The sequence below is a fragment of the Zootoca vivipara genome, chromosome 2, assembly GCF_965207765.1.
Source record: "Zootoca vivipara chromosome 2, rZooViv2.hap1.1, whole genome shotgun sequence".
In the NCBI taxonomy this organism is placed as follows: domain Eukaryota; kingdom Metazoa; phylum Chordata; class Lepidosauria; order Squamata; family Lacertidae; genus Zootoca; species Zootoca vivipara.
The window spans coordinates 8,837,354-8,864,291 of NC_142584.1; the positions used below are offsets into that span (position 1 = coordinate 8,837,354).

Sequence of the window (26,938 nt, forward strand, 5' to 3'; positions counted from 1 at the left end):
CCAGATGTTTTGGCCAACAACTCCCATGATCCCTAGCTAACAGGACCAGTGGTCAGGGATGATGGGAATTGTAGTCCAAAACATCTGGAGGGCCGAAGTTTGGGGATGCCTGCTCTAGGTTGTCAACTTCTCTGGAATTAATTGCTTGCAGGTGGGGAATGTTACACTTCTATAGAAGAGCAAAAGGTCTTGTGACAGACTAGTTGAGGTATGAGCTTTCTTGGACTAGAGCCCATTTTGTCACACTGTAATCTATGAAGACAAAAGGCCACGAAATGCAGTCTGTCGCATTTTTAGGCAAAGTTTGACTACACACAATAAGAACACTCGTTGACTGTTCACACAACAGGAGGTGATTAGCAATAACATAATTACAAATTACTTATCACTCCCTCTAATAGTGAACAGGTGGCAAGTGTTGGCTGGATTGGCGCCAAAATTAGGCTGCTGTAAAACAAGAGGGAAGTATTGGCATGCTCAGGTGTTTGCAGAAATACAAAAAAAATCACCCTTTTTAAAAAATCATTTTTCTGTTCTCCATCTTGCAGGGAAGCAGGATGGGTGTGGAAGCTGTCATGGCACTACTAGAGGGAACTCCTGATACACCAGCATGTGTTGTCAGCCTCTCTGGTAACCAAGCTGTCCGTCTTCCTCTCATGGAGTGTGTCCAAGTAGTAAGTACTGTTTGCTGGCATGTGTGTTTATGTTGGGGGAGCGGGACAAGAAAATGCGCCTCTTTATCCCAGCCTTTGATAGTTAAGGTGTTTTGTTTGTTGGTCCCACCTCATTTGCTGAATGTATATTGTTCTGTTCCATTTGAAATAGTTGCTTTTATAACAGTATACAGTCGTACCTTGGATCCCGAATGCCTTGCGACTCGAACATTTTGGCTCACAAATACCACAAACGCAGAAATGAGTGTTCCGATTTGCGGACGTTCTTTGGAACCTGAATGCCTGGCGCAGTTTCTGTGGCTTCCGATTGAGTGCAGGGAACCCCTGCAGCCAATCGGAAGCCACGCCTTGGTTTCCGAACATTTTTGGAAGTCGAATGGACTTCCGGAACGGATTCTGTTTGACACCAAGGTACAAATGTACAGTTTTACCTCGGTTTTTGAACGTCTCCATTGACAACCGTTTCAGTTTTCGAACGCCGAAAACCCGGAAGTAAATGCTTTGGTTTTCAAACACTTATCAGAAGTCGAACATGCCACATGGCTTCCATATTGAGTTTCCTGCATTGAGGCTTCCATTTTGAGTTTCCCATATTGAGGCTTCCATTTTCAGTTTTCGGTTTTTGAATGTTTCGGAACTCGGTCTTACATTCAAAAACCAAGGTACCACTGTATTATATTGTTGTTACCACCCCATGGACCTTATGGGCAGGTAAGAAATCTTATTCGTCACTGTCACCTTCCTTCAACAGACTAAAGATGTCACAACAGCGATGAACGAAGGGCGGTTTGATGAAGCTCTTAAACTTAGGGGAAGGTAAGGTGGAGCTGCAATGTGAACAAGGCCTTCCAGGGCCACTGTGCAATTTCCTTTTTATTCTTAGGAAGGGGAAGTGGCCGTAGCTCAGTGACAGAGCACCTGTCAATCCTTGGCATCTGCAAGAATGGCTGGGAAGGATTTCCTGCCAACCTCAGTCAGTGTAGACAGTGAATGAACCTGGGTAGAAGGCTGCTTCCTTTGCTCCTAATAATTTGATTCATCCTACAGGAGTTTCCAAAACAACTGGAATGTTTACAAGATTTTGGCCCATATTCGCCCACCCTCTGCAAAGGTAAGGGATGGGGAAGGGGCATACAGTGGGAAAGAAAGCATAGCTCAGTGGCATCCTTTGTATGTACAAGTCCCATGTTCAATCCCTGACATCTCTAAATAAAAGGATTTAGGTAGGTGATGGGAGAGAAACCCTTCTCTGTCTGAGACTGTGAAGACCTGCTGCCAGACAGTGTAGGCTGACCTGGCCTCCTATGAGGCAGCCTCAGTATAGGCAGGTCTGCATCTCCTTTTGAGAACTGTTTAGACAGGCCTTTGTAACATGAACTTTCTTTCTTTTTAACCAGTCTGTCTCTTTATTGATGTTTTTCTGCTGATTTTATTCTCATGTGATGTACTCTGCCTTGGAGACACACGCACACACATGCACGCGCGCGCGCACACACACACACACACAGAGAGAGAATATGTAATTATAATTTTCATAAATAAACCATCCTTGTAATGGCAACAAAGCTGCTCTGTGAAGGCATTTCTCTCCATGTGACCGGCTCCTTCAGTGGAACCCAAAATCCCAAAGCGGGGAGTGCTTTGAAGTACACCCAATATTATTTTATTTTATTTTAATTCTACCATGCCCATCTGGCTGGGTCTCCCCAGCCACTCTGGGTGGCTTTCAACAGAACATTAAAAACAGAATAAAACTTCCAACATTAAAAACCTCCCTAAACAGGGCTGCCTTCAGATGTCTTCTAAAAGTCAAATAGTTGTTTATTTCCTAGACATCTGATGGGAGGGCGTTCCACAGGATGGGTGCCACTACCGAGAAGGCCCTCTGCCTGGTTCCCTGTAACTTCACTTCTTGCAGTGAGGGAACTGCCAGAAGGCCCTTGGCGCTGGACCTCAGTGTCCGGGCTAAACGATGGGGGTGGAGACGCTCCTTCAGGTATACTGGGCTGAGGCCGTTTAGGGCTTTAAAGGCCAGCACCAACACTTTGAAAAGCCCTTTCTGACTTTATCCCCAATCCTTTCCTTTCTCTGCAGAGTGGCTACAACCTGGCGGTGATGAATGTAGGTGCGCCAGCAGCTGGCATGAACGCAGCCGTGAGGTCTACTGTTAGAATTGGATTGATCCACGGCCATAGGATGTTGGCTGTGCACGACGGGTTTGAAGGCCTAGCCGAAGGAAAGGTATTTCGTTTTGTTTAACTGAGGGATTAATGCTCTCTTCTAAGAGAGTTCCACAGTTGCCAGTGGCTCAGGAAGAACTGCTTGAGTTAAAGAAACCCTTTCGTCCATCCTTCCTCTCCAGATTGAAGAAATTGGATGGGGAGGAGTCGGCGGCTGGACTGGGAGAGGTGGATCAAGTCTTGGAACTAAAAGGTATTATGATGGAGTAGGGAGAGGTGTCTATGGATGGATGTACTCTGTGTTTAAAATAAACACAGCTGCTAAGGAAAAATAAAATGATTTTAAAAAAACACAGCTGGCATACATAGCTGAGGCAAACTTTTTCCTGTTATAAAATTGAAAACACATGTTCCTCTTATTGCTTAAAGCAGGGGTGGCTAACTTGTGGCCCTCCTGATATTCCTGGATTCCAACTCCCAGCCAGTATGGTCACTAGTGAAGGATGATGGGAGTTGTAGTTCAGCAAAACAAACAAACAAACGTGGAGGGCAACAGGTTAGTCACCCCTGCCTAATTTTTTTTTAACTTTTAGAGTGTGGAAGAGCCACTGGAGACAATTCTCCATATTTCTACAGGAGACAATGTACAGTAGAACCACTACTTACGAATAACTCTACTTACGAATGTTTCTACTTACGAACGGAGCTCCGTCCGCCATCTTGGATGCGGTTTAGATAGGATTTTTTCTACTTACAAATTTTTAGATAGGGTTGCTTCGACTTACGAATTTTTTCTCCCAATGCATTCCTATGGGATTCGACTTACAATTTTTTTTGACTTATGAATGTGCATTCGGAACACATTAAATTCGTAAGCAGAGGTACCACTGTACTCCTGGATGGAAGAAGACAAGCTCAAAGCATTGATTTGTGTAAGAATGTATCCAGCAGCCTCCTCAGAGGCTGCTGCATTTGTAGATGGGTAGTGACTGGATGCTTGAATGATGCTGGATGCAGAGGCAAAACAGAATTACCTCACTCAGCGGAGGCTGATTGGAAAGAGCAGTGACTCGTGCAGAGATGCATCAGGCAGCCTCCCCTGAAGCTGGGAAGTTCTTCTGTGACTGCCTCAGGAATATTTGAAAGCTCATATCCTATCCTTTGCTGAAGCACAGCAGAATTGCCCGTCCCGCTGCAGAGGCTAACCGTCTGAAAACTGAGTGTTACTGGGGATAATGGGACACTGGAACTTTCTATGAGTGAAATCAAAGTCCCATCGCTTGCCCCCCAAAGACTTATTGAATCAGAGCCATTCCTGAATTCTCGGGGGTGTTTTTCTAGCTGGCGTGGCCGGTGCTCCTGTTAAAGCCCTTGCCTTGCCATGGAAAGGTGAGATAAGTTTGGCTGTTGACAAGATCCCTCCTACGTGGCCTCTTCATCTATAGGGAGTCTGAAAGGCTTCTTAATTCTTTGAGGGGCTCCTGGCAATGAAGCTGACCAGATGATGGCTGGGGCAGAGGGGGCATAGGTGACAGAACAAGAGTCTACCATGTGGTAATGACGATGGTGGTGAAGAAAACTTATTTCTCTGCTTCCGTTTCATCCTCAGTGAACCACTCAGCAAAGCATTTTCCAAGTGGGGAGTGGACTGCCTAAATCTAACCCAGTCTGAAAGCTGCAGTTGAGTCAGAATGTCACTTGCCAGGTTGTAATGTGAAGCAGCAAGATGGGATTATATCATTTTGATCCTTAAAACTCTGTGCTGACTGCCTCTTAGCCACTGGCCCCAACCAAAGGTGTTGGCACCTTTGTCCAAAGCCATATAAAACTTAGGGCCCAAGGAATGTAAGACGTGCCTTCGCTAGTACCTGCTGGCCCATGCTTTAAGATTGGCTCGGGTAGTCCCGTCAGTGGTAGTGATGGTGGTGACAAGAGGCAGGGCCTTCTCAGTGGCAGCCCTCATCTGTGGAACTCCCTGCATTTGCTTTTCCCTCACAACATTCCCTCACAACATTGCTTTTCCCTCACAACATTCAGGCACAAATTTTAAAAATGCATCTATTCAGCCAGGCATTTGGAATCTTAACTGAACTGGGACCCGTTAATCAAAATTGTATTAGCCACTGTATTCTGTTTTAGTTGTTGGCGTGGATTTCATTATTTTAATTACTGCTTTATAATACCTGCATTTTTTTTTTGCTTGATGTTAACCATCAGAATGAATAAGAGATTAAACAAAAATGGAGTGCTGATTCTTCTTCTTCTTCAATGGCAGGACTCTACCTAAGAAGTACTTTGAGCAAATCAGCAGCAACATCGCCAATTTTAACATCCATGGGCTGATCATAATTGGTGGCTTTGAGGTAGGTCTCTGGCACGCCTTAGGCTCTTTAAAGCACAAGATGTATAACAGAAGCAAAGCACTGTGGATAGGATTAACAGATTGGTGAATGAGTATGTCAGTTTTCACATCCCACAGAACATTCCTATAGGCACAATATGACAGCCATTTACAGTGGACTGAAAGAGGCAGTCTCCATCCAACAGGGTGGACTCCGATGATAGTCCTGTTATGGCTGGGATGGAGAACTGCCCAGATGTTGCTGGACTCCCATTGGCCACGGGTAGCATGGTCAGGGATGATGGGAGATACAGTCCAACAACATCTGGAGGGCCACAGTTTCCTCATCTTAATAATGGAGGCTTTCTTCTTTTTCCCTTTCCGTAGGCTTTCACCGGCAGCCTGGAGTTGATTGAAGGCCGAGCCAAGTTCGAAGAGCTCTGTATCCCGCTCTGTGTTATTCCTGCCACCGTCTCCAACAACGTTCCTGGCTCTGACTTCAGCATTGGTGCAGACACAGCCCTCAACACCATCACATCAGTAAGGCATTCATTGGCATCCAAGCTCAATGAATTTCAGTACACGCAGGGCAAGTCTTACCACAGGGTGGGGTGTGGCAGGTGCCTAACATAGTGTTTTGTGGTGCAACAGCATAGGAAGCTGCCTTATAACTGAGTCAGACCATTGGTCCATCTAGTTTACTACTGTCGAAACTGGCTGGCAGTGGCTCTCCAGGAGTAGAAATAAATACACTGTGCAAATTTGGAGGATTTTCATAGGCTGCTGAGATCAGCTTTCCGTGATGCAGAATTTGCTTGTTATTCCTTAGGCATCTCTGATGAAAAGACATGCCTGCCTGATAAAACCCTGGATAGGTGCTGCCAGCCAGAATAGATGGTCCAATGGTCAAATTTGGTATTCGACAGTGTCTTGTCTTCAGAAGCAATGGAGAGGGGCTGTAGCTCATTGGCAGACTGTGCGCTTTCCTTGCCAAAGGTTCTAGGTTGGTCCCTGCCACATTCAGCTCAGAGGATCTTGGGTGATGGGGAAGACCCCTACTTTGCCACGAAATCTTGGGAGGGCAGTTATCAGTCGAGAGGAGGCAGTATGTCTGACTCAGTCCGAGACAGTTGCTGTACATTTACATGCCTGTAACTTCTTTTAACTTGCAAACATAAGAGATGCCAAAACGTTTTGCAGAGAACTTGCCCCATTCTGTCTTTCTGAGCAGGATGCCATTTGTTTTAACACATTGCTTGTTTAATTCCCTAGACTTGTGACCGTATCAAACAGTCTGCAGCTGGCACCAAGAGGCGGGTGTTCATCATTGAGACCATGGGAGGATATTGCGGCTACCTGGCTACCATGGCGGGACTGGCTGCTGGAGCAGATGCAGCCTATATTTATGAGGATCCTTTCACCATCCGTGACTTGGAAGTGAGAACCGTTTGCAGAGGCCAGAGGGGGCTGTTTCCTTTTTGAAAGCTCCTGGGAGAGCAGCATAGTCTAGAATAGATTGAGTTCCTCTCTCCACCCTTAGCAGCCTCTGCTGTAAATATCTGAATAGTCATTGCAAAACTGTGTGCTGGGGCAACACCAGTATGCTGTGAGAGGACTGCTTGTGTGCCATGAGAATAAATGAGAGGAGCGTTCCTGCACTAGCGTCCTGCCTTCACTGGAAGCAGGTAATTCTGTCTAGTACTGTAACTGCTTTGGATGTGACTGGAGTGTTCAATCACCTCCAAGAGAAGAGCACAGCAGAATTGCCTCTTACAATCACTTCCAATTCAGACTCATTAACAGAATTGCCTGCCTACAGAAAAGGCTGTGTTGTATCTCTGCATGAGTCACTTCTTTAGGCTTGCTCTGAAGGCAATGACTCATGCATAAACATAGGGGCTAATCTTTAAGAATGGGCAATTCCTACTCTTGCATACTCTAAAAGCCAATGTTTTCAGAGGCAAGAGTAAAAATGCGTGCAGTACCTATAGTTCTCATTCAGGAGGAAAGTGAGCCTCAAGCATCTCACTGTGTAACATTTTGCAACTGTTTGTGCAGATGACAACTGTGTGAAGTCACTAATGTAAATAGTTTTGGGCCCGCAGTTTGACTTTATTAAGTGGGTTAATCTTACTCCTTTCATATTCACAATCCAAAACATGATATCACAGGCTTTAGTGCAAAGTTTGCATATCCCACCTTCACACAGGAAAGTTTTTCCAGGAATACTCCTTTATAGAAAATAAGTCTTGACTGTATGATGATGGGGACTGGAACTTGGCAACAAAAGCTATGATAGCTGGGAGATGTGCTCACGTGTAGTTTCGGAGATGGAAACTGAAACCATGATTCTCTCTTTGGTAAACAGATGAATGTGGATCATCTGACTGAGAAAATGAAGACCACTGTGAAGAGAGGTCTCATATTGAGGTATCTTACTAGGCTTAACCATCAAACAGCTGGGGATTGGAGGCTCAGAAGTGGTTTCCATTAGGTAAAAAGAGTGAAGATGGGCAATACCATTGTAGGAGTGGTGGAAACAGTTTTCTTTTAAGCTTTAACCATATATGCTTATAACTTTCTGTTCTGAGCTGGGTTCTAAAACAACATTGGTTCTGCAGCTTTTCAGCATGGTGCATTTTGAAAGGGGGAACAACTTAACCTTTGAAGTACGTTATGCTGAGAGAAATTTGCCCAAGAGTGGTGTGGAACTTCATTACAAAGTAGAGAAATTTGCACCTGGGTCTCCCATCACTGCCAGGACCACACTGACATTCTCTTATACTAGAAGACAAAGCAGGCTATGGTCAGAATAGAATTATGGTGGGCAGAGGCAGCTTATGGAGCAATAATGTATTTTCAGTACAAATGGGTGCAGACCAAGGGAAATATGTAGTCTGTCAAGCTGTAGGGCCCACTAGCCAATCAGACCAAAGTGGGCAAGGCAATGGGTGTGAATCCTGGGTCTACATTCATACAAAATACAGAAAATTCTACACACACACACACACAAAAAACCCTCTCTCCACCCAGTCAGCCAAGAAAGAGGCATTAGCATAGTACAATGATACAAAAGTAGTTGAGGAGAGCAGGGTGGGTGGATGACTCAATAACTTTAATTGTACTTATCTTACTAACCTACTTAGAAATAGCTGTTGCTCTAATCCAAGCATATGTCTTCGTCTTACTTTTAACCCTTTATTTAGAAGAAAACATTTAATGACCCAACAAGCACACCCCTTTCATATAGTAAACCCTAGTCCATGACCACTAACAGGAGCCATCACAGCTTTATTATTAACATCTGGTTTAGCAGCATGATTCCATTTTAATAACACCAACCTTATATACTTAGGCCTAATTATTATAATGGGGACCCAGGTGGCGCTGTGGGTTAAACCACTGAGCCTAGGGCTTGCCGATCAGAAGGTCGGCGGTTCGAATCCCTGTGACGGGGTGAGCTCCCGTTGCTTGGTCCCAGCTCCTGCCAACTTAACAGTTTGAAAGCAGGTCAAAATGCAAGTAGATAAATAGGAACCGCTACAGCGGGAAGGTAAACGGCGTTTCCGTGTGCTGCTCTGGTTTGCCAGAAGTGGCTTTGTCAAGCTGGCCACATGACCTGGAAGCTGTACGCCGGCTCCCTTGGCCAATAATGCGAGATGAGCGCGCAACCCCAGAGTCGGTCACGACTGGACCTAATGGTCAGGGGTCCCTTTACCTTTTAATTATTATAATGCTAACCATACAACAATGATGACGAGACATCATTCGTGAAGGAACATACCTAGGACACCATACAGCACCAGTACAAAAAGTTCCCCACCTGAGGCTCCCCCCCCCCCTCAGCACTTTGTTCTACTATCTCTTTTCTTTTAAAGCTAGTTCTTAATCAGTGTAGACCTGTCTTCCTGCCTCATCCATGCTGGGTATGTTCTCTCTTTCTAGGAATGAAAAGTGCAATGAGAACTATACCACCGAGTTCATATACAACTTGTATTCTGAGGAAGGGAAAGGCGTCTTTGACACCAGGAAGAACGTCTTGGGACACATGCAGCAGGTATGTCTGGAGCCTGGCTATACTGCTACAGCTGCTCAAGCAAATAATACTGCTATTAGTTCCACGAATGCAGAGAAGTTGAACTCGGGCTGAAGACAGAAATAGCTCCAAAGGACTGGTCCCAGAGGCCTCCAGTTCACCCACACTGTCTTATGTTTTGTTCCAAACGGAAAACACACGGACACAACACACAGACACAGACACACACACACACAGAGAGAGAGAGAGAGAATTCTGTCTCCCAAGTGCTCTTAAAAGGCCTCCCTACCAGCATCAGAGCTGGGGAAATGCTACTTCTTTTTTTACTCTTCATAGAAAGATGGCCATCTGTCGTGGATGCTTTAGCTGCATGGCAGGGGGTTGGACTAGATGACCCTTGGGTCCCTTCCAACTCTATGATTCTATAATAAAAGGGAGTGTTTCCAGGACCTCTCTCCAGCACTGGGGTAGTAGGAAATGATGTCTTTTACCCTTTACCTGCGAAGAGCAGACAGAGGGCTTTATGTCCTGATCACAGTATGGACAGAGACTTTACCACCCAATTTCAAGTGCTGAGCACCAGGCTGCTGAGATTGGAAGATAAAGCTGTAGCAATTGGCGGGTCACTTCCTCTGCCAGGCTGTACAAGGCCCATAGCCACTCCCGCTGCAACCGATCTTCCATTTGGAGGCTTTTAAGCAATTCCTGCAACTATGATTCTCAATGACAATCAAGCTGATTTCCCCTTTGCCCATCACAGGGTGGCTCACCAACTCCGTTTGACAGAAACTTTGGAACAAAAATGGGTGCTAAAGCAGTGGCATGGATGTCCGGCAAGATTAAAGAGTGTTCCAGGCATGGTAGGTGGATGCTTTTGACTGGGTAGCCTGTTACACCAGGGGGTTAGCTATGGCTGCTGGAGAATGAGGGATAGGAAAAAGAGAGAACAGAATCCAGATGTTTCTCCCTGTTGCATCATGCCATTAATGAATTTGGAAAGAGGCATCGCCCTCTAAAACTGCATAGGCTACTTGTGCTATCAAAACCAGCTCAGTATTGTCTACAGGTCACTGATAGGTTGTGCTCTCTAGGAATTTAGATGGATCTTTCCAATGAGGATTAACCAGTGATTAAACCTGGGATATTTTTCATGTGAAGTAAGTGCACTACCACTGACCTACAGCCCTGCTTACAACTCCCTTGCTCCTGTTTTCAGGTGACTATGAGGGAGCCTCTGTAACTATACTTTATAGAGTTGTGTGGAAGTTGCCCAGGGCTGTTTGGCCCTTTTCATAGCTCTTTTTTTTCCCCTTAGAAAAAGCACTTGCTTTTAAAGTTTCAAAATAACATGGCTTTAAATAACATTGCTGTACTTGTTCTTGTCAGATTGAATGTACCAGAGAGGTAGCTGATACTTACGTTACTGGAACAGATTTACATGAATTCGTATCTGAGACTGACTGATATTTAAAGACTGGCTCTGAGGCAGGCAGGCAGCATAACAAAACACGCTTGCTGCTCTCACAGCTAAAACTCCACATACAGTGATAACTGACTGAACTGGAAAAAAACTGCCTCAGTATATATATTTATGACATCACAATATTATGTGCTACAGCATTAACCCTTCGCATAGTATTTTGGTTATAAAACCAGTACAGATTTTGCCATTTTAATTTATTGTTCATTGCTCACCACCCTAAGAACTTTTGTTGAAGACTATTCAAGGATTATTATGATTAATGGAAGGCTATGCATTTTAATTGTAGACAGACAAATAGTTGAATTTAACTTGTAATTTACTACATAACTTATTGTGGACTTTTCTCCACCAATCTCTTTCACGTGAACAGGCATAAATACACCCAGATATTAAATTCCAGAAGATTTCCTTGAGAGTATTATTACTACTTTGCTGAACTATTTATTAATGTTTAGTCTGCATTTCAGAATAAAATCTTTCCAGGGTATCTTAGAATATTAAGCAATGAAAATGCAAGTCCTCATTTTTCCAGATAATGAATTTGATGAGCATTTCCCATGATTTCTTTTTCCAGGTCGTATCTTTGCCAACAGCCCTGATTCAGCTTGCCTCCTGGGCATGCGCAGACGGGCCCTTGTATTCCAGCCAGTCTCCGAACTCAAAGAGCAGACCGATTTTGAGTAAGTGTCTCCTCTGTCTTATAAACTCAGGTCAGTAAGTAAGGCAGAATCTGCACCTGCAGTCAGGGTAATCTGCAATGCACAATATATCTGTTAGCAGTCCAAGAACCTCGCTAAAATAATAATAACGCAGAAGTGGTTGCTAAAGACTCCCCAAGGCTGAGCCTTTTTGCAAAGTGAGCGATTGTGCCAGAGCCATGGAATCAATTGTGCTCCAGGGCTTTCCGTAGGCTTCCAATGCTGGACTACGATGGGCCTTTGAACTGCTCCAACAAGGCTCTTCTGGTGTTCTTAGGTGTGTCCTGAAACGTTCATGGTCTCTCTCTCTCTCTCTCTCCAACAGGCACCGCATCCCCAAATCACAGTGGTGGCTGAAGCTTCGTCCCATCTTGAAGATTCTTGCCAAGTACAAGATTGAGTTGGATACCTCTGAGACAGCTCACTTAGAACATATCACTCGCAAGAGAGTATCCGGAGAAGGCGCCCTGTGAACAGCTAGCAGCTCTCCCTTTTAGTTATGACACTCAAGGAGACCTCTAAAGCAAAGTATATTTTTCCCCAGTCCCCTTCCCAAGTTTAGCATGCAGCTGTCTCATCTAGTGTTTTGTGTAATGACCGGGACTGCATGCCTGCCACAAATGGAGGAGGCAACACCAAATGTCATCTAGTGCCATATCTGCAGTATGCGAATGAATGAGTTAAAGGGAAATGTATGTTATTATATTCTACTTTTCCTTTTAGAAAGCTCAAGACAGCTGACATGGGTCTCCTGGTGGTCTTCTATTCAGGCACCGAGCAGATCTACTCTTTCTTCTCCTTTACTGGTGCTTATAAGGTTAGGTGGCCCTCTGTCTGGGGGTGGAGTGGGGATTTCAAACAGGAATGGTCATTTCAGCTTAAGTTCATGTTGAAATCTGGACTGGACTGAATATATTATTTTGCTATCAGGCCCTCTCCTTTGAACAGTGACAGCTACCCCAGAACCCACAGTTGGGGTAAATTATAGCTTTGAGATTCAAGCTCTTCCAAATGCTGAAAATAAAATGGGAACTGTTTCTCTAGAGGCTGCTGTTTGGATCTGCCATTTCAACACCATCTTTTCCCCTTCTTCAGTAACATGCACAATGCAATGGGGGTTGGACTGCAGGCATGGGGGATTTTAAAAGACCAAGCAGCCAAATGGCACCCAGCATTCAAAATGTGCCAGGCACATTTTGCACCTGGCTATCAGCCACCTGCAACCGAGTGAAGAAGCCCGGGTGCTAGGATGGTGCCTGAAGTCTCCACCATCCAGAGGTACATGCCTAGGGATCCTTGACTGGTTTCACACACTAGCATCACATCATGCAGAATTCTACCAGTTATATTTTATCTGCACAATCAGAATGAATTTCAGGAACTAAAAAGTCATCTTGAAAAATACAGTTTTTGAGCCGCCTGGCCCAAAAATGGCAACTTTGGTGACTGCAACCCTGGTTTAAAAGGAGCCATTTGGTGCCTAGCTTATATATCCAAGTTTCTAACACTGCTGGCACCAGTACTAAACTAGACTGCATGTAAACTCTTCCATTTGCCAAAATACATACACCTCTCTTCTCATCTGGGGCAATTTCCACCTCCGTGGATTTAAAGCAGCCCCTGTGAACATCATTTGAAACCACCCTTATTAAGAAGTGCATAAAAATATGCAAAAGTGCAACAGCAGCTCTTAGACACATGGAACAAAGATACCTGCAGACACTGGGGGTTGTAGTGCTATATGCTTGTTCTCCAACCTGTTACTTGATGGCCCAGCTAGCTACAAACAGTAGTGCATCTGTACAACAGGAAGGCAGACTTCAGGCTTGTAGATTCTAGTTTGTTCCTGACTACAATCCCAAAATCTACTACCCAGAAGCTGGTGCAAAAATACAGCCAAAGGGAATTCAGTGCCAGAGCTGAACAGAACTTGCAGTTCCTCCACACAAAAATCCATTCCTGGTTATCTCGCTCCCTCCAGGCTTCCTGCACTTTAGCACACACACAGAGGGAAATAAAATGCACACATAATAAAGTAACAGTAGCCCTATGAAATAGCAACGGTGGGAAATAATTACAAAAAGGTTTCCACCAGCCGGTGTCTCTTACCAAGTTCCAAAAAGTAGAGGCAACAGCAACACGCAGTCCTCCGAGTCAGTGCCTTAACTGAAAAGGCCGCCTTGCAATTCATCTGGTGGGAGGACTGGGGGAAGGCCTCTGAAGTAAATTTTAGTAACTATGTCTTAAGTATCTCAGGCAGTTGTTGAATGAGTGTTTTCTCTCTTTTCCCCTGCATCTAAACCCGGCGCCCCCTTTTTTGCATGTGCACTCAGAATTATGTACCTGTACATGAGGGAGTTTTGTCTTCCATATTGAATGGTGCTGTCTGCATGTATTCTCTTCCCTAGTAAAAAATGTAAAAACAATCACCTGGAAAACAGCGAATTACTTTGAAAATGCCAAGCTAGCCTCCTATTATATTTGCAGTTGGCGTCCATTTATTACTACTAATGAACTTACAAAACTGACAATAAAACGCTGGGAAACGTTTCACCGCCAGTGGTGTTAGACACACAGTTTAAAAAAAAATAGCAGAGTTAAAAAAATTAAAACAGAGGCAGGAACTTTGTATACATTTCTTCCCAGCTACTTATCCAGGCTTCCTCAGCCTCAGCCCTCCAGATGTTTTGAGACTACAGTTCCCAGCATCCCTGACTACTGGTCTTGCTAGCTAGGGATAATGGGAGTTGTAGGCCAAAAACATCTGGAGGGCTGAGGTTGAGGAAGCCTGTACTTATCCTTACTGAAAAGGGAAGTTCTTGATGTTGTCATCCTCTTCCTTTGGCAAAATCCACTCCACATTAAATAGAATCCATGTTAGTTGCTGTATTACGCCATAACTGTGCACACCAGAACGACTTCTGGGTTCGTGGTGGTGCAGCAATCTGACAGCTATCTGCTGGAGAAATGGCAAGAGGAAATAGCAGGAGACAAGCAGTACAACACTCTCACAATGAAAACACACTGCAAAATAAATTGCTTCTACACCACCATTTTTAATTAGCAAACTTTTAATACTCCACACAAGTTATTTGCTCACCTAATGAACCACCTTCCTCCATAGCAACCAAACACTTGGGCAAAGGGAATTTTGAGCTCATGGCATGATTTGTTCCTCCCAATATGTGGCTTCTGACTGTCCAGCATGTACTCAGGTAGGCTTAACTCAATGGGGGAGATGTGTTCCCAGAGTGGATGACAACTGCATCGCCACAGTTACATACTGTTATAAGGAAGACATGATTTCGGTTGTTCTTAAAAGTATGGAGCAATGTTTCTGGATTGCCTGTGAATGGAGAGAACCACATCTCCATATAAAGTTATGGCTCTCCTTATAGTAAACAGCCTTTTAACCACCCGACTCATGGCTCAGGACACTGTTCATTTTACCAAGTGATTAGAGCAATCCCACACTGCCCTGAAAATAACGGTGCCCAGTTGGATACATTCACTGCTCAGAATTAGTTCATACTCCCTACCCAACCAACAGCGATATCCTGAGGGATGTAAGGGAATCCTAGAAGCATCTCCTATCCTCAGAAAATTTCATTTCATTTTTAAGCCTTGGCTGAAAGTAGAGGGAGCTGGGCCTTCAGGCAACAGTACCACTGGGCTATCTATCCTTTGCCATGATCTAAGGAAATTAGGTTATCCTTTTAGAGTGTAAATTGAAATATACCTATAATTTTACAATCGGGGAAAACCCTGGGTGTCAGCTATCGGAGTTTAAGAACTGGACTGTGCAAACAAAAGCTGGTCCAAAACCTTGGGAGATTTGTGACAGCACGTGGGCTCAGATGTTGCTTCTGTCATCTAATCAATTTGGTGTAAATAAATGCAGGATTCATAGCTGCAGGTAGTCATAAACTTTTACTGTTGCTTGGACACTAAAGGGACTTGTGTTTAATGGAAACACCTTGAAACCTTTAGAGGTTTTTTTTTAATGCAGCAGTGTTTTAAGTACTAAAATACCCCCTACCCCGTGAACACTCTGTTGCTAATTAAGGAAAGCACAGTAAAGCACAGCTGAAATTGAGTAATGTGACAGCAAACCAGAAATTAACTGAATATGCTATAAACCAGGTATGTGGCGCTTATGTCCCTCCAGATGTTGCTGAACTACAATTCTCAGTCATCAGCCTCAGCATGCATGGCCAGGGATGATGGGAACTGTAGTTCAATGAGGCTCAACACAGGGTGCTGAGACCCACTTTCAAAATGCAAGGAGACTGAAGAATATGCTTACTAAGCTCTAAAGCCATAAATAAGATACATGAGCACACAATGTAGACAGCAACCAACTTCCATATTATTCAGGGTACAAATCTCATACATGTACCTATCTTGCTACTTGACTTTTTAAAGAAAAAACTCACTGTGATTTACTCTGACTGGCCTGCTTTCTGGGGCTCAGCTGAGCCCTTCCCCTATGAAGGGTGGATCTAAACATGCAGGAGAACATGATTGAAAGGAAGATTATCATCTCAGAGTGTTGGTTTGAACTTGCACACTGCTTCTGAATGCTTCTTTGCTTTACATTATACTTTACATTAGGACAGCAAATAAAGGACTGATGAAGAACTTGTTGCCCTGAGGGTGTTTGCTTTCTACTTGCAGGGGTTTGGTTCCTCAACCTGACTCCCAACCAAGGGCCATTCACAAATCATATTCTCCACCTACAGTCTGAAATGAGACAGTCCACTACCACCTTGGGATTTGTTGTGGAATTTCATTCTGCTGTACATGAAGATCTGGCCAAAGTATCAAAACATGATCCACTACTTTGGAGAGAATTCTCCCTCACCTGCCAATCTGATGAGCAGATAGGAGACACACAAAGGAGGGCCTCCTTTGTTCCATTCCAACAAGCCACTTTACCTTGCAGTAGAAAATGAAATGGCAAGACAGGCCTGCTGACTCAAGCGTGTAAAGCTAGAAGCAGGAAAGTCACCAATCATTCGGCTTTTGTGCCTTCCCCACCACTTCCTCCTCCAGCCTGGTACGTAGCTCCACCTTCCCTTTGTGCAAAAGATTCTCAGGAGAAATCAGATCTAGGAATTCAGGGAAGAACTGCAGGAGGCAAGGGGGGGGGGGTTCTTTCTCAAGCATTACACCTTCCAGCCTCTCAGTGAAGAAAAGAAGGGAAAAATGAGAAACTAAGGGAAACAACCAGCCAATGTCAGAACCAGTATCCCATGTGCAGTTACACACTGATCTGCAAAAAACTACTTCGTATCACTGCTACAGTCAATTGAAAGCACCAGGAAAGGAGCTGCACAGTAAGTCAACCAAAGTGAGCTATTAACAGAGCCTTGCAAGGCTTTAGCTGTCATTTAAGCAACACATACTCTTTCAGAGATTCTGGCAGAGGCAGCTCCTTCACTGCATCTGGCAGGAACTGGACTCCCAGGCTGCGGCGCACAGCATAGCGCGACAGCGTCTTTAAGGTGCCTGGGGCGGAGCACAAGGTGGTGAGCTTTTCGCAGAGTTGCTGATCCCGCGTGACTTCGCGCGGCATCGTGCCGTTCTTCCGCAACTCAAAGTGTCCTACAGCACTGTGAAGGAGATCAAAGCAGGAGTCTTCTCTCTCAGTGCCGAGTCCTCTGACCAGCAGGGCAACCAACCTCGAAATCGGGGTCTGCCCCTTCATATTGACCACCCGGACCTCTGCCCCGTATTCCAGAAGGATGCTCACACTCTCCAGGTTTCCCTTCATCGCTGCCCAGCTCAGGGGGGTGTCGTCGTTGTAATCCAGAGCATTGACAAAGGCGCCGCTTTCTAAGAGTGTTCGGACACATTCAGCATTGTTCTTGAAGGCGGCCCAATGAAGTGGTGTGTCCTTGTTGCCATCCAGTGCATTGGGATTTGCCCCATATTCTAATAGGATTTCTACGCAGGTCTCGTCCTTTTCCGCTGCATAGTGAAGTGCTGTTCGGTTGTAGCCATCAAGGGCATTGACCTGAAAAAGCAGAGACGGGATTCTTCATGTGTTTGGAGTTTATTATCAGCAAGAGGAAAATTATCCAAAGCTTGGCTAATAAGGATGGGAAGTGGAATCCTCTCAATGCAATCCCCATCAGCCGAAACACTTGTCCCATGATCCTCACTCTCTAATACCGGACCCATTCAACGACAGTTTCCTCTGAAGCAGATCTCAAAAGAAAACTCAAGTATCATGCTGCTGCTCTGGCCCTTATTTTTTAGAAACAGCACGATGATGATAATGATACATTTGGTCTCATGGCCTTGTCATTTTCCTATCTGTAAAAACTTTTGTCAAAATTAAAGGCAATGCTGAAACACACACACATATGACTATTACTGAGGGACAGCAAACACCATTAAAAACAGACTGCCCATAATTCAACATATGATCAAACTGGCACAGGACTAGACTGGGCCATGTCAATCAATCAGGCAAATAATTTTTGAGCCAGAGAGCTAAACTCCAGTCACCTATTCAAAATAATGCTCAGGATCCCAACAACTGTGCAAACCATTCACTATGCCCAAGAGGGCTTGACCCTATGATTCCCGAAATGGCACATTTTCTTACCACTCAACCTCAGCCCCCAAAAGGCAAACCACTTTGAAAACACACAAAACGCTGTTTTCCCCTCTCCAAGCTCTTGCATCTAAAGGAATATGTCTCAATCTAGTCGTGTAATATGTAATACTGTGATCAGGATTTGTGTGTGTGTGTGGCCTATCACAAGGATAACATATAAGAACCCCCTTGAACATTCAGAAGTGCTCTGCAAACCCCCTCACATCTGTCATATATGAGTAGGTTTGCTGGATCTGTTCTTAAATAGGCTCCTCTTACCTCAGCTCCTTTTTCCAAGAGCAGCTCAATGCAGTCGGCGTCAGCAACCATGCAAGCACAGTGCAATGGCTTCAGGGTACCGTGCATACAGTTAACATCTGCTCCCTGGAAGAACACCAATTGGGAAAGCACAGTAAGAGAGGTTCTGCCAGCTTATTTATTTCTGATCTCAATGGAGCATAAATAACTTTTGCAATACACATTTGTCATCTAATAACGATACCACATTGGGGTACTTCATATTTATGGTGATTAAATCTCTGTGATTTAAGACAAAAATCTAAAGCCCAAATCCTTATCAGTCTCTTCATATTTATTACTCTCACAGCTATTTATGTATTGCTGTAGCATTCCAAAGGTGGCTAAAAAATGGGAGAGAACTTGCCTCCCGCAAGATCTGCTCCATTTGCTTGAGGAAGCTAGTAAAGAACGACATCCTCTCAAGGAGCTCAGGTTCAGACCGTGGCCTGTTTCCATACAGCCAGTATCTTGGGGTCTCCTCATGTCACAAGGAACTGTATGGATTGCTCATATTTAATGACATGGAATTTATTGTTAGCAACACAGGTTGTACTCAGGGGAGCTAAGTGACAATTGTTAACCAGAAGGGTTTTTCTTCTGTGTACTTCAGATGTATATTGAGAAGTCATAGTCAAGTGATCAGCTGACCCCAGCCTTCAGAAAAAAGCTTGCTTTCCCCCTTCTCTCCCGGAGAGAATTATGATATACAGGAGACAACCATTTTGCACGGGGGTTCTGTTCCTGGACCTACACGCATAAGCCCACTCGGTCCCCATTCTGTCCTATTCTGAGTCCAAAAGGACCTGCACTTCGGTGGTCACACGTCAAACTGAACTTGCTTAAAATGGTCACCACCTGTATTTTCAAACACCTGCTTTAAAAAGCTAATCTCTTAACTCTGGCATCTCCAAATAGGCCTCCCCTCCCCTTGTGTTTCTGTCTTACCAAACAGATTCAGGCCCCAGCCTCCAGCTATTTTTATTTCTGTACAACACTCTGTTACCATATGCATTCTGGAAAGATTACTATCTTATATTTTATTTAACAGCAGGGAGAGGAAGAACAAGGATAGCAAACAAACATCAATAACCATATCAGCTTCCATGGGCTCTTTGGCCAACAGGCTGACTTATAGTACATTTAATGGGCTCTGGCAGACTAAGTACCTGGGAATTAATATAGCAAAGCAGTTGGCAGCATCAATCAAACCTAATGTGGAGCTCTGCGACTACAAGTACTGAGAAATCAGAAACTGAAGTAGTCTTAGCACTGCCCTTTGGAGCTAAAGACTGACTACATCTTCTTTTTACAGGTAGGTAGCCATGTTGGTCTGCTGTAGTTGAAACAAAATAAAAAAATCTCCTTCCGGTAGCACCTCGCATGCACACGAAAGCTCATACCAATGACAAACTTAGTTGGTCTCTAAGGTGCTACCGGAAGGAATTTGTTTATTTTACATATTCTTTTGAATATCAGAAATGTCACATTTAAACTGGCCTGAGGAACACTATTCAATACTATTTAACATATATCCTCCCTTCTCCTTTATGGAGCCAAAATCCACATGGATCACCTCTTGACTCCCCCAGATTTGTGGGCAACAAGGAACAGCTACCTGGCCAGTAAATTTGTTTTAATGCTCTTCCAAACTTGCCTCTGCTCACTGTAAGCTGTCTGCTGTACATACACTCTAAAAATAGCCAGTAGTTTAGATTTACACTTAAGATGCATCAAGGGCGGGTTAGCAAGAAGGCACAGCCGACATAACCTCACCCATCAGAAAGGAGGATTCCTATCCCTACGGTTATAGCCCAAAATACAGCAGTGGCCACAGTATACAGATGATCTAAGATCTGGGGTATATTGGCTGTATGACATAATACATACTTCACAAAGCACAACTTTAGTTCAAGTGTCTATTACATGCGCATGTCGGTTCTCAACCACTGGTATCTGTGTGGTCAGTTACAGCACAGCACATTTGTTCTGGCCTGCTTGAGAAAAGCAGGGGGAAATAGAAGTTAAAAGGAAATAAGGAGATCTTTCTCCTCTGATGGAGCAAAAGCAGTCCATGCTTGCCATTCCCAGACAGTGCTGTTCTGCTCTAAGTTCACTAAGAACAGGAAGCAGGTTAATGCCACCCTATAGTGGCCTCAATTGCATTCCTTTACTTTTATAAAAGTATAAAATGAATGGTTACCGTCCCATCCCTTGGGGAAACAATGTGTTACACTAATGAAGCCATGTCTCTCTCCCGCACCCTGAAGGCAGTTTGCAGGAAGATGCACCATATGTTACCGTGGATTCACAGGATTGGTCCCCACCTCTTAAACTCATTAACCCTGGTTTAAAAGTGTATGTGAAGCAAACAGCAGTCCGAAGGAAATCCTGCCTAGGGTTGTAGCTGAGCCATAAAACTGAACCAAGACACACAGAGGTTTTTTGGAGATTCCAAAACACAACTTCCAGAGCTAAAACATCTCTGTAGTCTTCCAACATACCCTCCTGATAAGGTCTTCGACGTTGTCATGCGGGAAGGATCGGATGGCTGCAATAGTCCGGATCAAGCGCTCCGACAAAGAATATTTACTCTGAATGCTCTGCATAATATACCACATACTGGAACTCAAGTTTCCTTGGGTTCATTCACATGCTCAATGTTGCCTGTGGTGGAGATAAAAGAGAAATGCAGAAGAAAGCTTTAAAAAGAAAGAAAGCGCACAAAAGTTCAAGGGAACACCTATTAATAATATAAATTGTGAATAAGAAAAGACTTGGCATCTTGTTACATTTCACTCAGCACAAGATTACTGCAGCATCAAGTGATGGTTTGCATGCCAAGGGTGGGTTGCGCCAGAGGCAAGAAGTGGATGGGGCAACAGGTGTGACTTAGCTCTACAAAAGCCAGAGGTTTCCATACACTCAGGTGCACATACTCCACCCAGGCATACAAGAGGCATGATCACATCAAGGACATATTGCAGTTGGGCAAAAGCACCCAAGGGGGGGGTTACAAAGTAGGGCTGGCAAAAGGCGTGGACTGGGAAGAGTCCTAAGGACCAGACTGTCAGGCATTCAGCCTCTGAGCCTCCACTCATGGTCTATTTTGATCAACAGCCGCTCTATGTGGTCTCCTGAATAGGTTTTTGTTCTGCCCACGATCATTTAACTGAAGATTCTGGTGACTGAATTTGGGATCATCTGCATACGAAGCATGTGCTCTAGTACTTTGAAAACCAAGGTGCAGCTTTTAATTGGCTGCGGGGCCTTCCAGCAGAACTCCTTTTATATGGAGGATTCCGCTTGCATTATTTGCATGTTTGGAAGAACAAAAAATGAAACCAAACTGCATGATGCAATCATATCTATTGTGCAAGTGTTACATCCTAGACTAGCCACCTTTTAAAATACATTGTGCTTACTTTTTCATCATCCTTGTTCTTGTTTTAGAAGGGTTTCACATTTTAAAGAAATAATACAAGGTCCTGCAAATTTTGCAACCAGAATAAAAGTATTCAATTCAGCAGGTCACCCTGATTTCAATAATCTGCTCCAGTTTTGCAAGCTGTCAGTGTACAAGTAGAACCCAACAAGTAGCACTCAAGGCTATGAAGTTATAGTATATGTGATGCAAGCATCATCTCGCTCATTTGTTTTCATAAACAAGATGAAAAATTGGGTGGCACAAGGCACACTTTATTATTATTAGTTGCTTTTTAAAAATGAAAAAAGAAACTCAAAGCAACTTACAAAAATGAACATTAAAAACAAGGACTGAACAACCTAAAATAAACTATATGTATGTATCTCTATATACACAGGTTCCACCCCATTAAAATGTAAGCTGAAAATTAAGATTCAAATGCATAATAATGTTTTTGCCCAGCATGTGAGAACAAAGACAGCACAAGGCTTGCCTCCCTGGACAGAACATTCCATAAAGGGGGAGCCACCACTAAAAAGGCCCTTTCTCTTGTTGCCACCCTCCACACCTCCCTTGGAGGGGGCACATGGAGAAGGACCTTAGATGAAGAATGCAGAGGGAAGAATGGTTCATGTGAGGAGAGGCAGTCCCTGAAGTACTAATGTCCAGAGCAGCATCAGGCTTCCTAGGTCACAACCAGCATTTTGAACTGAGCCCAGAAACTACTTGCACCAGTAAGCAAGGCAGACAACACATTGCAGTAATCTAACTTAAAGACGGATGCTGCACATAGCTGCCAAGTTATCCCTTTTTTTAAGGGATTTTCCCTTATGCTGAATAGGCTTCCTCACGAGAAAAGGGAAAACTTGGCAGCTATGTTGCTGCAGTCTCAGAGAAACATAATATACTGTCAGAAGCATTCCTTCTTTTTTACTCAACTCAGATGGCCAAGAGAAATACAGAGGATTGTATATAAGATGATAGTCAACTAAACAGACAAATGCACTCCCCATTCCGGGGAGAAAAGGGGAGCAAGAGAAACACACAACTGTGGAACATAGCTGTGCCTTCCAATTAGGAATGAGATGGAACAGATAAATAATAAACCACTAATTCCCAAAGGGTGTGCTGCAAGGGAATTGCTAGCAAGCCACGAGAAACAAACAAGAAGCAATCAGCAGCCTCGTTCTGCCAACTCCCAGACAGCGCTATTGCCTGCCTATAACTCTTGAATGTATTCTGGGTGAAAGCACTTTAGCCACAATGCATGATGCATCCCTTCCCTGTCATACATTACATGCATGCCATGTATGACAGCTCATAACAAGATGCATTTCTGCTAAAAGAGGAAACATGTATGCTTCACTGTTGACCTGATGCAAGGGATGCATTAGACACCATTTGACTTATTACTACTGTACATAAAACATCTTCCAATTAGTGCAAGCTGACTGAGGTGCCAGTTACAGTAGTTCTGTTGGTTAATTAGAAAACAATTCAAAAATAGCAGCAGTAAGACCAACTGAAAGATCACAAAGTAATGAGCAATAATTCAGTTTCCCAGAACTCTTCAGCAGCAAACTTAACATGCCACCTGAAGAATAGCTTTGAGGACCAGTGTGTCTCTGTGACATGTCTTTTTTATCCTATTACAGGTGTTAAATAGGTTACAAACGCCAGAATGTTTGTGTTCTCATGAAACACATCTTTGTGACTACCACTGTGCTTTACACATATGCAAGTTTTTAACATAATTGTCAGTTTGCATTCTGGCATTTTGCTTCCCCCACGCTTCACTGCTTACACCCAAGCGCCTACGCCAGCTAACCTGGGCTAACACTTCACGCATCTGAAGACATGGGCTCTAGACCACAAAAACAAAGCATGTCATCATAAATGTTTAAGAGGCAACAAGACTCTCTTGTGGTTTTGAATTAAGAAGCACTGCCTCTGTGTTACCTTTTGCATTTCAATGCAAGCTGCATAACTGCCACATACCCTCGCCTCACACGCAGACTCCCTATGTAACGTGACATATAACGATATACATTTTCATGGGCATAGCCGGGATTTATGTTGGGCGGCGGGGGCAGGGCCACCACCTGTTATCATCCTCTGTCTGGCTCTGTGTAGCAGATTTGGAATGAACTCTCACAACAGCAGCTAATTTACATTACTTTCTTTTGACTCCAAGTGCTCAGAAAAGCCTGTTCAAAATCTTTCTACAATTTCTAAATTACGGTAAGTATTTTTTTTAATTTGATGGGGGGGATCTGCCCTCCCTCCCTACTCCTATGTACATTTTGAATACCCCCCTCTCTCTATAGCCACCTAAATCTCTGTATGAACAACACAGAAGCTTTGCGGGATTTCTGTTGTTGTTTTGTTGCTGTTGTTGTGGCAGACAGTGAGGCGTGTTTTGGGCATGGAAAGAGGCGAGCTGAAGCCCACAGAGGCCGACCAGAGGTAGTGGTGCTGGGGGTTGTCGCACCGCCAAGCCCAACCGATGCGGTGGTCCCAGGGGTCGCCTCTCGTTCACCACCAGCCCCACGAGCGCCCCGCCCCGGCGGTGCCGCCTCCGCCGCCCGCGGAGGCCAGACGGAGCAGACCCCGCACCGCAGGGCGAGGCCTCCCCGGCCCCTGACGCCGACGCAGCCCCAGCCTCACTCACCGACCCGGCGTCGACCCCGGCCCGCGCGCCCTCCAGTAGCGCCCCCGGAAGCTCAAGCGCCGCTGACCCCGGTGACCTGGAAGAGGTAAAGAAAAAGAAGAAGAAACCCCTCAGGCAGACGCTTTTTCCGCTCCGTCTCAGTGGGCCCCGCCCTCCTCACCAGTCTCCTCCAATCATTGCCGAAGGTCTCAGTGTAAAGCCCACCCCACTCTTCCCTCTACCTGCCAATCCTCTCGCAGCTCTCTGAAAAAGGTCCTCTTTCCCCGGCGAAGGGAGTTCCAGGGATACACCGCGTAGCAGCTTCTGGCAAAGGCTGGGCTCTTTCTTCCTCCCACGGGGGCTTTTTCTGGGCCTGGCTAAATTTTAGGCACGGGAGGGGAGGAAGGAGGAAGAGGCAAAGCAGCGCTTCACGTGCGCAATTTTGTTCGGCTCTGCAAACGTGACATGAAGGCTGGCAACATCTGGGAATTACTTCTTTTTTATTTTAAGTCATTTATTATTATTATTTATTAACATTATAACATAAAATTTTTCTCTTTGGTTTTATTGACCTCCCCTCCCGTTTTCATGGTGTTTTAAATTTCTCTCCCTTGCTGCACCCTTGTCTTCTCTCTCTCATAACCACGACACAATAATCTCTAAGCCTGTCTGTTGCTCATAGTTCAAATCCTGCTCGCAAATTCATCACACTCATGGGCATAGCGGGGAGGGGCAGCATAGAAAGTAGTCAATTAAGTGAGTACTTTTAGGGTGGTATTTTTACCCGTGACTTCTCCCCCCCCCAAAAAAAATCCTGATTACGTCCATGATCATACATTAATATTTCTTTAAATATTCCAAAGGGGACTTCCATTTAAGTATTCCAAAAGGGGCTTCCATTCTTCCACAAAACAATCATTAGGCGCTCTTATTTTTGCTGTTACCTTTGCCAACCCTCCGTGGTCCATCCCTTTACTTATCCATTCTTCTTTGGTGGGAACTTCTTCCTTCCAGCTTTGTGCATAAAGAATCCTAGCTGCTGTCGTTACATACAGCTTAATCGTATTTTTTGGGAATTCTGTTCCCACCGTCTGGGAATTCCATGCCTGGAAGTTTCACTTAAAATAGCATAATTGTCATCGTTAATAGGGTTCATTGCAGTCTTACAGGTGGTAAAGTTAGAATTGGAAGAATATATCTTCATGCTTGGGTGGATAACTTAAGGGGAGGGATCGTGCAAATAAAACAAGGGCATCACTGAGGATGCCACTGGCTGAATCCGACCTCTACTGTCTATGAACAAAAGACAGCCCTACTCCTCATCCCAGACACGCTCCTCCAGCCGGAGGGGAGCCAAGCCGGCCAGCCAGACGCTCAAAGGGGAAGGCAAGGATGAAAGGAGCAGCGAATGCAACCACATCCTAGGGATTCTCAAGCAAAGCCAGGCAGGGGATCGGAGGTGGAGGTTGGGGCTGGATGGAGAAAGGACTTTCCTTTTCCCAGAATCCACCTTAAATATTGGTGAAGCTGAACAAAATCTGGCTCTGGGTTTCTCAGTCTGCACCCTGTGGTGCCTGCAGTGAATTCTCATCTCTCGGTACATGCAGCAGCCAAAACCAAAAAATCTTCCGCGCCCAAAGCAGTGGTGAGTAGATGAAAGATGGGGAAGCCTGGACGTGAAGGACGAGATGCTTTAGCAGCAGCAACTAGGTCCGGACTCTGCTTGCTGGAAGGAAACTGGTTTTTTGTGTTTTATTTGATAGACAGTGACAGTGACAGGATTCTGGGAAAAGCGCCGCATTTGCAATCATTGTAATAAAATGCATTCCAATTAATACGTATAAAAACTAAAAAAAAACCTGACGCTGTTGCAGTAGCCCACCCCCAAATCTCATTATTTCACTATGCTCTGAATCAAGTCACACTCCTGAAGTGTCAGGACTAGGGGTTGGTGTTTTTTTTCTCACGTTGTGGGCATGGGTGTTTAATTTCATTGCTGTACAATTAAGTGCAAAGCACTGAGCTCCCTATCTCTCTGCAAGGTAGCTTTATTATTACCATTTTACAGATGCCAAGGGTGGGGGCTGACTGCTGTTGCTCTGGTGGGTTTGACATGCATCCAGACTGTATCTCAACATGCCCTTGTCCAGAGGGTATTTGGTGGGGGGCAAGCCAGCTGGTTAGTCTTTATTGCAAATAGAATCAAGGCTGAATTTGAAAATATTTTGAAATCGAGTTTTCATTTGTGTTTTTCTGCTTGTTGTGTAATCCCCCCCCTTTTATACACCCTACCTCACATCACAATATCATAATTTGTGACAACCAGAACATTCAGTAACTGTTTTTGTTCCCTGGATAGACCTTTGTCCTGCTCTAACAGGAGGAACCCAACAGACAAATGGTGCTGGGTGTGGCTGAAAAGCCAGACCTGGGGTTGGACTCACACATAACTCTAGATTGAATAACACAAATCTTCCTGTTGGACGCTAGCACACAGAGAATGTTTTCAGAGAGCTGGTGATGTCAAGGAGTGTGCCAATTCAGT

At 44.5% G+C, this 26,938-nt stretch overlaps 2 protein-coding genes across 6 annotated transcripts in view; one reads left to right on the forward strand and one right to left on the reverse strand.

Moving 5' to 3' along the window:
• Positions 1-12,455, forward strand: part of PFKM (phosphofructokinase, muscle) — a 44,843-nt gene extending 32,388 nt beyond the window's left edge. For all 4 annotated transcript variants that reach the window (XM_088661250.1, XM_088661252.1, XM_035099484.3 and 1 more), the window contains exons 11-23: positions 549-674; positions 1,426-1,490; positions 1,722-1,785; positions 2,769-2,915; positions 3,037-3,107; positions 5,130-5,217; positions 5,583-5,735; positions 6,468-6,632; positions 7,564-7,625; positions 9,141-9,252; positions 9,992-10,091; positions 11,289-11,394; positions 11,738-12,455. In XM_088661250.1, the coding sequence (XP_088517376.1) occupies positions 549-674; positions 1,426-1,490; positions 1,722-1,785; positions 2,769-2,915; positions 3,037-3,107; positions 5,130-5,217; positions 5,583-5,735; positions 6,468-6,632; positions 7,564-7,625; positions 9,141-9,252; positions 9,992-10,091; positions 11,289-11,394; positions 11,738-11,885 (1,407 nt within the window). In that variant the 3' untranslated portion in view covers positions 11,886-12,455. The remainder of the gene's footprint in view (positions 1-548; positions 675-1,425; positions 1,491-1,721; positions 1,786-2,768; positions 2,916-3,036; positions 3,108-5,129; positions 5,218-5,582; positions 5,736-6,467; positions 6,633-7,563; positions 7,626-9,140; positions 9,253-9,991; positions 10,092-11,288; positions 11,395-11,737) is intronic.
• Positions 12,456-14,448: 1,993 nt separating this feature from the next.
• On the reverse strand, positions 14,449-25,690 carry ASB8 (ankyrin repeat and SOCS box containing 8). 2 transcript variants are annotated; one of them, XM_035099486.3, is made up of 5 exons: positions 25,338-25,690; positions 24,415-24,490; positions 20,821-20,983; positions 18,299-18,403; positions 14,449-17,431 (listed from the first exon to the last, which is right to left on the reverse strand). In XM_035099486.3, the coding sequence occupies exons 3-5, from the start codon at positions 20,935-20,937 to the stop codon at positions 16,802-16,804; spliced, it is 852 nt and encodes a 283-aa protein (XP_034955377.1). In that variant the 5' UTR covers positions 20,938-20,983; positions 24,415-24,490; positions 25,338-25,690; the 3' UTR covers positions 14,449-16,801. The 2 variants fall into 2 exon arrangements, with proteins under 2 accessions (XP_034955377.1, XP_088517383.1); XM_088661257.1 differs by lacking the exon at positions 25,338-25,690 and having other exon boundaries at positions 24,415-24,541.
• Positions 25,691-26,938: the final 1,248 nt, after the last annotated feature.

What these genes read in the sequence shown, in the direction of transcription:
- ASB8 (XM_035099486.3), bottom strand. Translation starts at nt 20,937, where the DNA reads ATGTGGTATATTATGCAGAGCATTCAGAGTAAATATTCTTTGTCGGAG. An exon ending in TCGAAGACCTTATCAGGAGG is followed by an intron (nt 18,404 to 20,820) that starts GTATGTTGGAAG and finishes GTGTTCTTCCAG; the next exon opens with GGAGCAGATGTTAACTGTAT. An exon ending in TCTTGGAAAAAGGAGCTGAG is followed by an intron (nt 17,432 to 18,298) that starts GTAAGAGGAGCC and finishes CTGCTTTTTCAG; the next exon opens with GTCAATGCCCTTGATGGCTA.